The sequence below is a fragment of the Zophobas morio genome, unplaced genomic scaffold (assembly GCF_036711695.1).
Source record: "Zophobas morio isolate AGI-343-1 ecotype UQ-CSIRO unplaced genomic scaffold, CSIRO_AGI_Zmor_V1 ptg000012l, whole genome shotgun sequence".
Classification (NCBI taxonomy): domain Eukaryota; kingdom Metazoa; phylum Arthropoda; class Insecta; order Coleoptera; family Tenebrionidae; genus Zophobas; species Zophobas morio.
The window spans coordinates 5,252,698-5,266,224 of NW_026972117.1; the positions used below are offsets into that span (position 1 = coordinate 5,252,698).

Here is a 13,527-nt window from a genome sequence, read left to right on the forward strand (position 1 = left end):
AAATGTATTTTTCAAAATTTCGAAAATTTTGATGAAAATTGGTGGAAAATTGGTGGGTAAATTGCATTAAATCTAAATTTCAAAGGGCGATTCTGGGAAAACCAATCGAGTTATCGAAGAAGTGTTTGCGGAAATGACTTCTACGGCCCGAAATCTACAAGAAAATGTGTTTTTCAAAATTTCGAAAATTTTGATGAAAATTGGTGGAAAATGGGTGGGTAAATTGCATTAAATCTATATTTCAAAGGGCGATTCTGGGAAAACCAATCGAGTTATCGAAGAACTGTTTGCGGAAATGACTTCTACGGCCCGGAATCTACAAGAAAATGTATTTTTCAAAATTTCGAAAATTTTGATGAAAATTGGTGGAAAATTGGTGGGTAAATTGCATTAAATCTATATTTCAAAGGGCGATTCTGGGAAAACCAATCGGGTTATCGAAGAAGTGTTTGCGGAAATGACTTCTACGGCCCGAAATCTACAAGAAAATGTATTTTGTAAAATTTCGAAAATTTTGATGAAAATTGGTGGAAAATTGGTGGGTAAATTGCATTAAATCTAAATTTCAAAGGGCGATTCTGGGAAAACCAATCGAGTTATCGAAGAAGTGTTTGCGGAAATGACTTCTACGGCCCGAAATCTACAAGAAAATGTATTTTTCAAAATTTCGAAAATTTTGATGAAAATTGGTGGAAAATTGGTGGGTAAATTGCATTAAATCTAAATTTCAAAGGGCGATTCTGGGAAAACCAATCGAGTTATCGAAGAAGTGTTTGCGGAAATGACTTCTACGGCCCGAAATCTACAAGAAAATGTATTTTTCAAAATTTCGAAAATTTTGATGAAAATTGGTGGAAAATTGGTGGGTAAATTGCATTAAATCTATATTTCAAAGGGCGATTCTGGGAAAACCAATCGAGTTATCGAAGAAGTGTTTGCGGAAATGACTTCTACGGCCCGAAATCTACAAGAAAATGTATTTTGTAAAATTTCGAAAATTTTGATGAAAATTGGTGGAAAATTGGTGGGTAAATTGCATTAAATCTATATTTCAAAGGGCGATTCTGGGAAAACCAATCGAGTTATCGAAGAACTGTTTGCGGAAATGACTTCTATGGCCCGAAATCTAGAAGAAAATGTATTTTGAAAAATTTCGAAAATTTTGATGAAAATTGGTGGAAAATTGTTGGGTAAATTGCATGAAATCTATATTTCAAAGGGCGATTCTGGGAAAACCAATAGAGTTAGCGAAAAACTGTTTGCGGAAGTGACTTCTACGGCCCGAAATCTACAAGAAAATGTATTTTGTAAAATTTCGAAAATTTTGATGAAAATTTTGGTGAAAATTGGTGGAAAATTGTTGGGTAAATTGCATTAAATCAATATTTCATCGGGCGATTCTGGGAAAACCAATCGAGTTATCGAAGAACTGTTTGCGAAAGTGATTTCTACGGCCCGAAATCTACAAGAAAATCTATTTTGCAAAATTTCGAAAATTTTGATGAAATTTGGTGGAAAATTGGTGGGTAAATTGCATTAAATCTATACTTCAAAGGGCGATTCTGGGAAAACGAATCGAGTTATCGAAGAACTGTTTGCGGAAATGACATCTACGGCCCGAAATCTACAAGAAAATATATTTTTCAAAATTTCGAAAATTTTGATGAAAATTGGTGGAAAATTGGTGGGTAAATTGCATTAAATCTAAATTTCAAAGAGTGATCCGGGGAAAACCAATCGAGTAATCGAAGAACTGTTTGCGGAAATGACTTGTACGGCCCGAAATCTACAAGAAAATGTATTTTGCAAAATTTCGAAAATTTTGATGAAAATTGGTGGAAAATTGGTGGGTAAATTGCATTTAATCTATAATTCAAAGGGCGATTCTGGGAAACCCAATCGAGTTATCGAAGAACTGTTTGCGGAAGTGACTTCTGCGGCCCGATATCTACGAGAAAATATATTTTGCAAAATTTCGAAAATTTTGATGAAAATTGGTGGAAAATTGGTGGGTAAATTGCATTAAATCTGTATTTCAAAGGGCGATTCTGGGAAAACCAATCGAGTTATCGAAGAACTGTTTGCGGAAATGACTTCTACGGCTCGAACTCTACAAGAAAATGTATTTTGTAAAATTTCGAAAATTTTGATGAAAATTGGTGGAAAATTGGTGGGTAAATTGCATTAAATCTAAATTTCAAAGGGCGATTCTGGGAAAACCAATCGAGTTATCGAAGAACTGTTTGCGGAAATGACTTCTACGGCCCGAAATCTACAAGAAAATGTATTTTGTAAAATTTCGAAAATTTTGATGAAAATTGGTGGAAAATTGGTGGGTAAATTGCATTAAATCTAAATTTCAAAGGGCGATTCTGGGAAAACCAATCGAGTTATCGAAGAACTGTTTGCGGAAATGACTTCTACGGCCCGAAATCTACAAGAAAATGTATTTTGTAAAATTTCGAAAATTTTGATGAAAATTGGTGGAAAATTGGTGGGTAAATTGCATTAAATCTATATTTCAAAGGGCGATTTTGGGAAAACCAATCGAGTTATCGAAGAACTGTTTGCGGAAATGACTTCTACGGCCCGAAATCTACAAGAAAATGTATTTTGCAAAATTTCGAAAATTTTGATGAAAATTGGTGGAAAATTGGTCGGTAAATTGCATTTAATCTATAATTCAAAGGGCGATTCTGGGAAACCCAATCGAGTTATCGAAGAACTGTTTGCGGAAGTGACTTCTACGGCCCGAAATCTACAAGAAAATGTATTTTGTAAAATTTCGAAAATTTTGATGAAAATTGGTGGAAAATTGGTGGGTAAATTGCATTAAATCTATATTTCAAAGGGCGATTCTGGGAAAACCAATCGAGTTATCGAAGAAATGTTTGCGGAAGTGACTTCCACGGCCCGAAATCTACAAGAAAATGTATTTGGCAAAATTTCGAAAATTTTGATGAAAATTGGTGGAAAATTGGTGGGTAAATTGCATTAAATCTATATTTCAAAGGGCGATTCTGGGAAAACCAATCGAGTTATCGAAGAACTGTTTGCGGAAATGACTTCTACGGCCCGAAATCCAGAAGAAAATGTATTTTGTAAAATTTCGAAAATTTTGATGAAAATTGGTGGAAAATTGGTGGGTAAATTGCATTAAATCTATATTTCAAAGGGCGATTCTGGGAAAACCAATCGAGTTATCTAAGGACTGTTTGCGGAAGTGACTTCTACGGCCCGAAATCTACAAGAAAATGTATTTTGTAAAATTTCGAAAATTTTGATGAAAATTGGTGGAAAATTGGTGGGTAAATTGCATTAAATCTATATTTCAAATGGCGATTTTGGGAAAACCTAATCGAGTTATCGAGAACTGTTTGCGGAAGTGACTTCTACGGCCCGAAATCCACAAGAAAATGTATTTTGTAAAATTTCGAAAATTTTGATGAAAATTGGTGGAAAATTGGTGGGTAAATTGCATTAAATCTATATTTCAAAGGGCGATTCTGGGAAAACCAATCGAGTTATCGAAGAAATGTTTGCGGAAGTGACTTCCACGGCCCGAAATCTACAAGAAAATGTATTTGGCAAAATTTCGAAAATTTTGATGAAAATTGGTGGAAAATTGGTGGGTAAATTGCATTAAATCTATATTTCAAAGGGCGATTCTGGGAAAACCAATCGAGTTATCGAAGAACTGTTTGCGGAAATGACTTCTACGGCCCGAAATCCACAAGAAAATGTATTTTGTAAAATTTCGAAAATTTTGATGAAAATTGGTGGAAACTTGGTGGGTAAATTGCATTAAATCTATTTTTCAAAGGGCGATTCTGGGAAAACCAATCGAGTTATCGAAGAACTGTTTGCGGAAATGACTTCTACGGCCCGAAATCCACAAGAAAATGAATTTTGTAAAATTTCGAAAATTTTGATGAAAATTGGTGGAAAATTGGTGGGTAAATTGCATTAAATCTATATTTCAAAGGGCGATTCTGGGAAAACCAATCGAGTTATCGAAGAACTGTTTGCGGAAATGACTTCTACGGCCCGAAATCCAGAAGAAAATGTATTTTGTAAAATTTCGAAAATTTTGATGAAAATTGGTGGAAAATTGGTGGGTAAATTGCATTAAATCTATATTTCAAATGGCGATTCTGGGAAAACCAATCGAGTTATCGAAGAACTGTTTGCGGAAATGACTTCTACGGCCCGAAATCCACAAGAAAATGTATTTTGTAAAATTTCGAAAATTTTGATGAAAATTGGTGGAAAATTGGTGGGTAAATTGCATTAAATCTATATTTCAAAGGGCGATTCTGGAAAAACCAATCGAGTTATCGAAGAACTGTTTACGGAAGTGACTTCTACGGCCCGAAATCTACAAGAAAATGTATTTTGCAAAATTTCGAAAATTTTGATGAAAATTGGTGGAAAATTGTTCCGTAAATTGCATTAAATCTTTATTATTATTTCGCTATTCCCACATGTACGTAAGGTTTTAAATTTTCTGTTGTCTCGAAACTATTCTTGTTTACACTTATTTACAACCAGAAACCTGAACTGCATAATTGCATAATACTTAGTCACAGTTCATAAATAGTGATTTATTTTAGGTCAGATTTAATAAATCCCGTCCTGTTATTAAGACTGACGTTGATTATGATTGTTAATTTATGGATTCCGGTCGTACTTCTACATGTGCTAACCGCGCACACCCACGATACAGCGCGTCCCAAAAAATCCCCAACCCGAAAAACCCTAATTCTCGCCCCAAAACCCCGTTTTTACGAATCCAAGCCGAGATAATTTCCAGCAGAAGTGCATAAAATTCCTCGTGCTTGTAAACAAATATCTGACACTATTTTATTACCCAACACACAGTGCACCAAACCATTGCTGTACATAGTCTCGAGCGATGCCAAGATCAGATTACATTTTGATGAGTGATTTAATTTTTGTATAAGTTGTTGCTTGTTTTGTATATAAATGAGATGAAATGAACTATATTCGAGTGCGATATCTTCTAGGGGACACCATGTCAAGGGTCACTCATAACCAGGAATAGATTCAGCATTTAATGATAGGCCAGCTGATGGTCATTTACTCCATGGCGCGCTTAATTTTGATTTGTGTCATAGTGGGTGCTCAGACTTGTGCCGTTTTTGCCCAGGATGGGGTGAGTTTTCATACAAACATTTAACCCATTGGGTGTGAATAAAGTCACTTTTATCGGAAGGTGACTTGTCGGGTGTAGCACGACCATTCAGGTACCATTTTCGAAAAATTGTCAAAAACCAGAAGTCAAAAAATTCCACCAGGTTGCTAATCGGTGTGTTTTTTAATACAAGCGAGTGTTATCTTAATTTAAAAAAGTTATCACTAAATGTTTGACTGATTTTTGTTGCTAGTCAGTTTTTTTGAGTCGAACAAACCAAAATTCTAACTTGTGTCTTTTTCGTTTTTGTTTTTTTGTTTTTTTTTTTTAAGACAATGCACTCTGCATTGTTCTTTTATCAGATAACCCAGTCTTCCTTCACGGAAACGAAATTTTATTTTGTCATCCACTTATCAACTTCTTGTACAATTTGGGGTCAATAATTCTAGGACACGTTTGATAAACGGTTTTTTAACGCTCATTTCTTTGTAGGTTGTCTCCAATGCCGAAGACCCGTCCCAACTCAACTCCATACACAAAGCCAGCTCAAAATCGCGGACTTTGTTTGATTATCAAACCGTAAGAACCGCCGCTTCCGCAAGCCAAATTTAACCCGATTTTTCAGCGAGTGGTGGCCTACAAGGACCTGATCGAGTCGCGATGTTTACTTGGGTTCATAAAGGGAGGGGAGAGCTTCGTCGGGCAATTTTCCGACACCTCCACGATGGAAAACCTGACCAAGAACTTCCTCATGGCCGAAAACCAGCTGTCCAAACGACAAGTAAATCTATGCGAAAAGTTGAACACTCTGTATAATCACACAGTTTTAGATTCTCACGATTGGAGGATCCAGAATTGTGGAATTCTGTCGCGGCTTTCCCACTTTTCTCATCCACGAGCTGTCCAGCGACCATCAAAACAGCATCGTGCCGGAATTCGAATCTGAAGGTGGCGCGACACGGGCGAAACGTTCCACGAGCCACTTTTTCGTGGGGAGGGTGAGGGGGCAAACGCAGTCCCAGTACTTGAATTTTGGAAATAGTAAAGACCCGGGGAAAGCTGAAGCTGAGTCTTCGTACGGAAGCTCGAAGGCTGTAGTCAGTAAGACTTTTTCTCTTTAGTTTGACTTGTTTTAACCTTGGTTTGACAGGTGGTAGTAGTGGAATGGGGCAGGCCCAAAGCCAAAGTATCCCAGTTGGGTGTGACGACTGCTATGGGCAAGATCAAGGTTTACAATATGGGAGAACTAACGGGCACTTGGAGTATCCTGGGGCTCAGTATCAAAGGCCAGGACGACCGGGATACCCAAACGGAGGGGTGGATCATCCAGGTTATCCGAGTGTACGCCCTGGAGAGAAACCTGGCTATCCCAATGGGCACCCTAACGGGAAACCAGCACATACTGGATATCCTGACGGAGGTGCCGGAGGAAGACCGCAACCTGGATATCCTGACGGAGGTGCCGGAGGGAGACCGCAACCTGGATATCCTAACGGTGGTGCCGGAGGGAGACCGCAACCTGGATATCCCGAGGGAGGTAACGGGGGCAGACCCACAGGACCGCAAGTCCCAACACAACCTGAGTATCCTGAAGGACGCCTCAATGGGAGACCAACGGGACCACAGATACCTGGATATCCTAACGGAGGTACCGGAGAGGGACCGCACGTTCCAACACAACCTGAGTATCCTGAAGGACGCCCCAATGGAAGACCAACAGGACCACAACAACCTGGATATCCTGAGGGAGGTACTGGACCCGCCGGACCGCACGCGCCAACACAACCGGTGTATCACAATGGACGTCCCAATGGAAGAGTACCTGGATATCCCGAGGGAGAAAGACCCACAGGACCACAAGTGCCAACACAACCAGAATATCCCGAAGGAGGTGCCGGAGGGACCCCCACTGGAACACTACCTGGATATCCTATCAACGGGAGACCAACAGGACCGGCACAACCTGGATATCCCGAAGGAGGTAACGGAGGACAGCAAGTACCACCACAGACGGGGTATCCGAGATTGCCGGGAGACCGACTGGGACCATATACGGTTCCACCGGGGTACCCGGGATACCCACGTCCTGGCCAAAAACCATCAGTACCACAAGTACCACCACAGACTGGTTATACGAGAGAAGATCAATATCCTGGGCAAAGACCAACAGGTCCACCTAAACCCGGAGAACCAGGTTACCCGGGATATCCCCATGGAGAAGTTCCCGGATATCCGCCGCAACCTGTAGGACCTTCAGACTATCCAAGTATTTCAGGACAACCTGCATATCCATTACCGCCTGGACACTGGCCTGGAAGGGGTCATCCAGGTGGGAAATTTAGTGGTCAATTCGCTGGAGATTACCTTCACCAAGCTGCTCAAGGAGGTCGATTTTCGGGAACGTTTGCTGGAGAGTACGAAGCTTACCAGAATGGTAGAGCTAATGGGAGGTTCGGAGAAACGGAAACCGTAACGGGTGGAACAAAATATCCCGGAGGTCACAAAGTTCCGGAAAGGATAACGTATCCGGGATTACCTGGAAGCCAACAGGTTTATCCAGGAGCACAACCAGGGGGTAATGGAAGACCGTTTATTCCTGGATCTGATGTTGGAGGGCAACCAGGTTATCCAGGTACAGGAAAACAGCCGGGTTACGTTCCAGGACAGCAAACGGGTTATCCGGGACAACCTTATCCTGCCGGTCCGGGACAACTACCAAGTGTACCCGGACAACAACCAGGTTATCAGAGAATTCCGGGCCAACAATCGGGCTATCCTGGCGTCACGGGACAAGTACCTGGTGTTTCTGGACAACAACCAGGGTATACGGCCATTCCGGGCCAACAACCAGTTTATCCTGCCGGTCCGGGACAAGTACCAAGTATCCCCGGGCAACAAACAGGTTATCCGGGAATTCCGGGCCAACAACCAGGTTATACGGGCGTCCCAGGCGTGCATCCAGTCCCACAACCAGGTCTTCCGGGCTATCCAGGTGTTTCAGGCTATCCGGGCGTCCCAGGTCAAGAGTCGGGCTATCCGGGAGTACCAGGTGTACAAACAGACTATCCGGCAGCCCCAGGTGGACCACCTATCCATACGGGAGTACAAAACGGATATCTGCCAACTCCTGGCGGACAAAACGGCTATCCGGGAGTCCCAGGCGTTCAATCGGGCTACCCAGGAACCGCAGGCGCACAACCCGGCTATCCAGGAGTTCCAGGCGCACAACCCGGCTATCCAGGAGTTCCAGGCGCACAACCTGGCTACCCAGGCGTTCCAGGAACACAACCCGGCTATCCTGGAATTCCGGGTCAGCAACCAGGTTACACACACGGAATTCCACCAGGTGGCCAACCGCCATATTCAGGAGGGTCGGGCTACGGCGGAGACGTCGATGTGTACGGTCGCCCCGGCGAAGGCCCCATGCGCTTCACAGAGGGCGAACAAGTCGACGACTCCGACTCCCAAGTCCTCACTTCCGTCCAACAAAAAAACAACGAAACTCTGGCTAGCGCGTCTGCGCAAGGTAGATTCCAAGGAGGTACAGCGCAATCCCAAGTGTCAGGTACCTACTCAGGCTCAGGTTCCTTCAACGCTTTAGCCGGGAGCGACGACGGGAAAAGAGGTGCCCTAACTCAAGTTTCTGGAGGCAAAGAAGGCGCGCAGAGCGCCGCACAAGGTAGGGGTGGTTTAGGGCAAAGTCAAGCTCAAGTTCAATTGGCTTCAGAGACCGGTGACACGATTTCGAGCGCACAAACAGCAGGGTGGAACCACGGTAGTCAGACCCAAGTACAGGCCAGTGGTAAAGGCGGAATGTCGGATGCCCAGGCCAACGGTCCCGGTAGCACGTCATCCCAAGCCCAGATTGGGTTTACCCCGTACGACGAACACGAACAAGAAAATCAGACCACGCCGTTTGGAGGCGGCGGGATGGCGAGTGCCCAGAGTGGAACGTACTCAGGGCAAGCGCAAAGCCAAATCCAGGGGAAGTTCCAGTACGGGATTAGGTACACGGGGGCGGCGCAAGCAGGGTCTGGAGGTCGAGACGGGATTTCCGGGAGAAACGAAAGCAGGATTTCGAGCTTCGCGGCTTTCCCGGAGTTCAAACCCTTGAATTTTACTGCAGATAAGTCCGCGTTTAACACGCAGAGTCAGGTTTTGCAAACCAACGATAGGTCGAATGTTCAGAAAACGATAACACGGGATTCGTCGGTTCCGAGGGGGCAAGAAGTCGACCAGACTACCGTTCACGATCTGGAAATGGAGGAAACGGCTACGGATGAGTACCATGATGAGGAGTACGACGACTATGAAGGGGACTACACCACCCCTAAGACCAGGACCAAGAGTATAATCAGTCAGGCTTCCAAAAACCAGAGGCAACACATAGTTTTGGATCCGCTTGAAGATCTCGACGCGACAGTCCAACAAAGCTACGGTTATCCTCCTGATGGTACAATCCTGCAACCGGGAGAGTACGTCCCGGGCTCTCCCGGTTACCAAATCCCTCCGGGTTTCAGAGGGAGAGTCAAGTCGGTCGCGAACGGTCAAAACACCTATTCCACAGGAAAGAACTCTCAAGCTCAAAGCGTCACACTAACCCCTGGGACGGGTCGAGTTATCTACAAGAGACCCATCTATGCGGTATCGTCGAATACCCATTTCCGGAATGGGCACATCGGGTTCGGTTCCGGATACACGTACCAACCGGCTAATTACCAAGTCAAGAGCGGCAAATCTCTCCCTAATTTCGTTTCATTGACTAAGTCGGAAACTGGTTCGAAGAACCCGTACACAGGTCAGAAGACACCTTCAGTCTATTACACCCAGTCTTCGAGTTGTGGCGTGTTTACGAACACCTGTGTGTTTAATGGTAACGGGAAGCTGTGTTTCCCCAAACCCAAAACCAATCCAGATGGGTCCTTCGTCTCCTGTTAATGTAATTTTTTGTTTAATTGATAAGATATCTTTTGTAACTTATAAATCGTATATTATACAGTTATAAATAACTGAGTTTTTTTCGTCGACGGTATCTTTGTTTTAAATAGCTATTTTTGTGATTAAAACGTGTTGGTAATGTGTTGTGGCGTAAATTATAATTTATTGTTAAAACAGTCGTTTCAGGTAATTTTTTAATTGGTTTTTTATTATTATCGATTGAAGTTTAAACGAACAACTAATTGGAATGAGGGTGATAACCCTTTATATAGATCTGTATTGTGGGTTGCATACCTACAAGTTTGGTTCTGTGTAACTGAAGCCAAAACAATATAAAAGTTGGGAATAACACAAAACAGTAATTTAGAAAACTTCTCGAATGAGTAGGACTCAGTTAATTTAATTAATTTATACCAAAAATTGCCCTTTCGCTTTTGTGCAGTCACCCCACAGTACTAATTATGGAGATTTTATATAACAATGAAGTCTGTTTTTAGATCTGTTTTATTTCGCTAACCTACAGTTATTACTTCTTCACGGATTCTAACAAATAAGAATTTTTAATTACTTTATAAATATTTTTCAGTTGGATGGGTGGAATAATGTACAAACAGTTTTGTCTTCTTGTTGTGTACTATTTTTAGTACTAAGTTTTAATAATAAAAATTGTCGTCAATTACCATCTGTAAAATGTTTTTTTTTTTAACAGGATATACGTAGGTGATTTTTTTGCAGAAATAGCGAATCGTCAAGTCACATTTTTGTTATTACTGATGATAATACATTTTGTATGAAAGTGTTGTTGACAGCCTTGAGATTTGTATCTATCTTACATAATTTTTGAAAAAAAGACATTCCTAAGAACAGAATAAGTAAAAAATGACCTTAAAACTATAAAAATGCAGTTATAACCAGTCACGCGGCTTCGTTTATGTTTAAATGGATGTATATATGTTATTAACATAAAAGCGACAAGATCTTTCCGCATAAAATCATTTTGCTATTAATCCGCAAGATTAAAATTTCCAGTTACGCGAACAGAAAATTTCAAAATATTTTATATTATATTATTTTATTTATACAGATCACCGAACAACTTTTAGATTACGATGCTGTGTTTCAGTAAAGAATTTTAGATATTTCATATACGTTATACATATTAAATAAATTCATGTATGCAACTAGGTATACATGTAATCGAATCACACGTGAAGACAATCAGTGAACACATTTTCTGAAAATTTTCTGATTAAATTATTTTGTGAAAATATCCCTTTTAACGCATTTTTTCAAATAATTTTTATTCTGAACTCCAAGCCATTTCTATCTGTCCACCAATTTTTTCCATTCGAACAGAGGCAGTTTTGTACTCTTTTTTTTTGAAAATTTTTGGATATTATATTGAATTCGCTTCAGATTCTTAATTAACAAAAAATTCTCTATAACCGCGCGGTTTCGTCTATTCAAATAAAACCCTTTTTACCATGTTTTGGAATTTTTTTGATATTTTTCCGTTTTCCACATTTGGTTAAAGAATTATGAAAATGGCTTTAGACTGGTAATAATATATTGAAAATTCCCTATGAGTGAGCAGTTTTAACGTTCTTTGGAGATTTTTTTTTGGAAATAATTTTTTATTTTTTTCGTAGTTATTTAAAGAATTGTTATTTTAGATTGAGATTCTACTAAAAATTCCTCATGTCTGAGCAATTTGTTTCTGTTCGAAAAGAAGCAGTTTTAACTTTTTTTTTTGAAAATTTTTGGAAATTATTTTCTGTTTTTCTGCAGTTATTTTTAAGATTATGGTGAAACAACTTCAGATTGGCAATGTACTGAAAATCCTCATAAACTAAAATGTTTTTCTATTCGAATAAAGGCCGTGTTGAGATTTTTTTGAAAATTTTTGGAAATTATTTTGCGTTTTCCGTATTTTTTTTTATTATTTTCGTATTTTTGAAGTCTTGGAGAAAATTGCTTCAGGTCCAACAGTTTCGCATTTTCAAATAAAACCCGTTTTTATATTTTTTTGAAAATTTTTTGGAATTTTTCCCGTTTTCCAGTTTAAAGAATTATTATAAAAATGCCTTCAGGTTGATAATAATCTATCAAAAATTTCCAATTTTTATTTTTTATCGTTAGTTGGAAATTATTTTTAACTTTAACGAATTACTGTGGAATTGACTTTAGATTAACAATCTACAGAAAATTCTCTATGTTCTAGTAACTTTTTCTATTCGAAAAGAGACAATTTGACTTTTTTTGGGAAATTTTTGGAAATTATTTTGATTTTTTCGTACTTATTTAATTGAAGACCTTAAGGAAAAATTGCTTCCGATTTTCAATTTACAGACAATTATCTACAAACCAGCACTTTTAGCTATTCATATAAAATTCGTTTCAACATTTTTGTAAATTTTTTGGAATATCTACTTTTTCCCATTTTCCACAGTTACATGAAGAATTAATAAAAAATGAATTCGGGAATAATAATTTACTCAAAATTTCCCACGATAAATAATTTTTCGAGTTGGAATAGAATCAATTTTGACATTTTTTTCTTGAAAAATGTTTGGAAATTATTTCGCTTTTCGCACTTATTTGAAGACTTTAGAGAAAAATTGCTTCAGATCCTTAATTTACAGAAAACTTTCTATGAGCCATCAGTGTCGCCTTTTCAAATAAAAACCGTTATTATATTTTTTGGAAATATTTTAGAATTTTTCTCCGTTTTTCAACTATTATTTAAAGAATTATTATGAAACTGGTTTTAGTTTGATAATAATATATCGAAAATTCCTATGAGTTCGTACTTTTTACATTATTACAGTTAGAGTAGAGGTAGTTTTAAATTTTTTTGGAAATTTGTTGGAATCTATTTTTTCTGTTTTCTGTAGTTATTTAAAGAAGATTAAAGAATTTCCAGAATCGACCGTTAAAATTTCGAAATTTTTGAAATTTTGAAAAATTGGCTTTTCGTACCGATTCTTTCGAAAATGTCGCTCCGTGACCATCAACAGGCTATATTTTTGGAATCAGCACGTCGAGATCTACATCCCTGAATTTTTTTGCAATTTTTAGACGACCTTTTTAAAAGTGAAAATTTTCCAGTGGTCCCCCTTCTTCAATTTTCGGCCAAATTTTGACATTTTCGAAACATATCTGAATACATTTTCTTGTAGATTTCGAGCCCTAGAACTCCCTTCCGGTCTCGATTCTTTGATAGCGGCGACCGTTTTTCCAGAATCGAGCGTTGAAATATCGAAATTTTTGAAATTTTGAAAAATTCGCATTTCGTACCGATTTTTTCGAAAATGTCGCTCCGTGACCATCAACAGGCTATATTTTTGGAATCAGCATGTCGAGATCTACGTCCCTCAATTTTTTCGCAATTTTTAGACGACTTTTTAAAAGTGAAAATTTTCCCCCCCTTCTTC

The 13,527-nt window shown here is 39.3% G+C and overlaps 1 protein-coding gene across 2 annotated transcripts; it reads left to right on the plus strand.

Annotated features, from left to right (window-relative positions):
* Positions 1-5,008: 5,008 nt before the first annotated feature.
* LOC135127674 (collagen alpha-1(I) chain-like) lies at positions 5,009-10,114 on the plus strand. Of its 2 annotated transcripts, XM_064054212.1 has the most exons (6): positions 5,009-5,176; positions 5,648-5,734; positions 5,781-5,936; positions 5,986-6,256; positions 6,306-6,515; positions 6,549-10,114. In XM_064054212.1, the coding sequence occupies exons 1-6, from the start codon at positions 5,078-5,080 to the stop codon at positions 10,091-10,093; spliced, it is 4,368 nt and encodes a 1,455-aa protein (XP_063910282.1). In that variant the 5' UTR covers positions 5,009-5,077; the 3' UTR covers positions 10,094-10,114. The 2 variants fall into 2 exon arrangements, with proteins under 2 accessions (XP_063910282.1, XP_063910281.1); XM_064054211.1 differs by having other exon boundaries at positions 6,306-10,114.
* Positions 10,115-13,527: the final 3,413 nt, after the last annotated feature.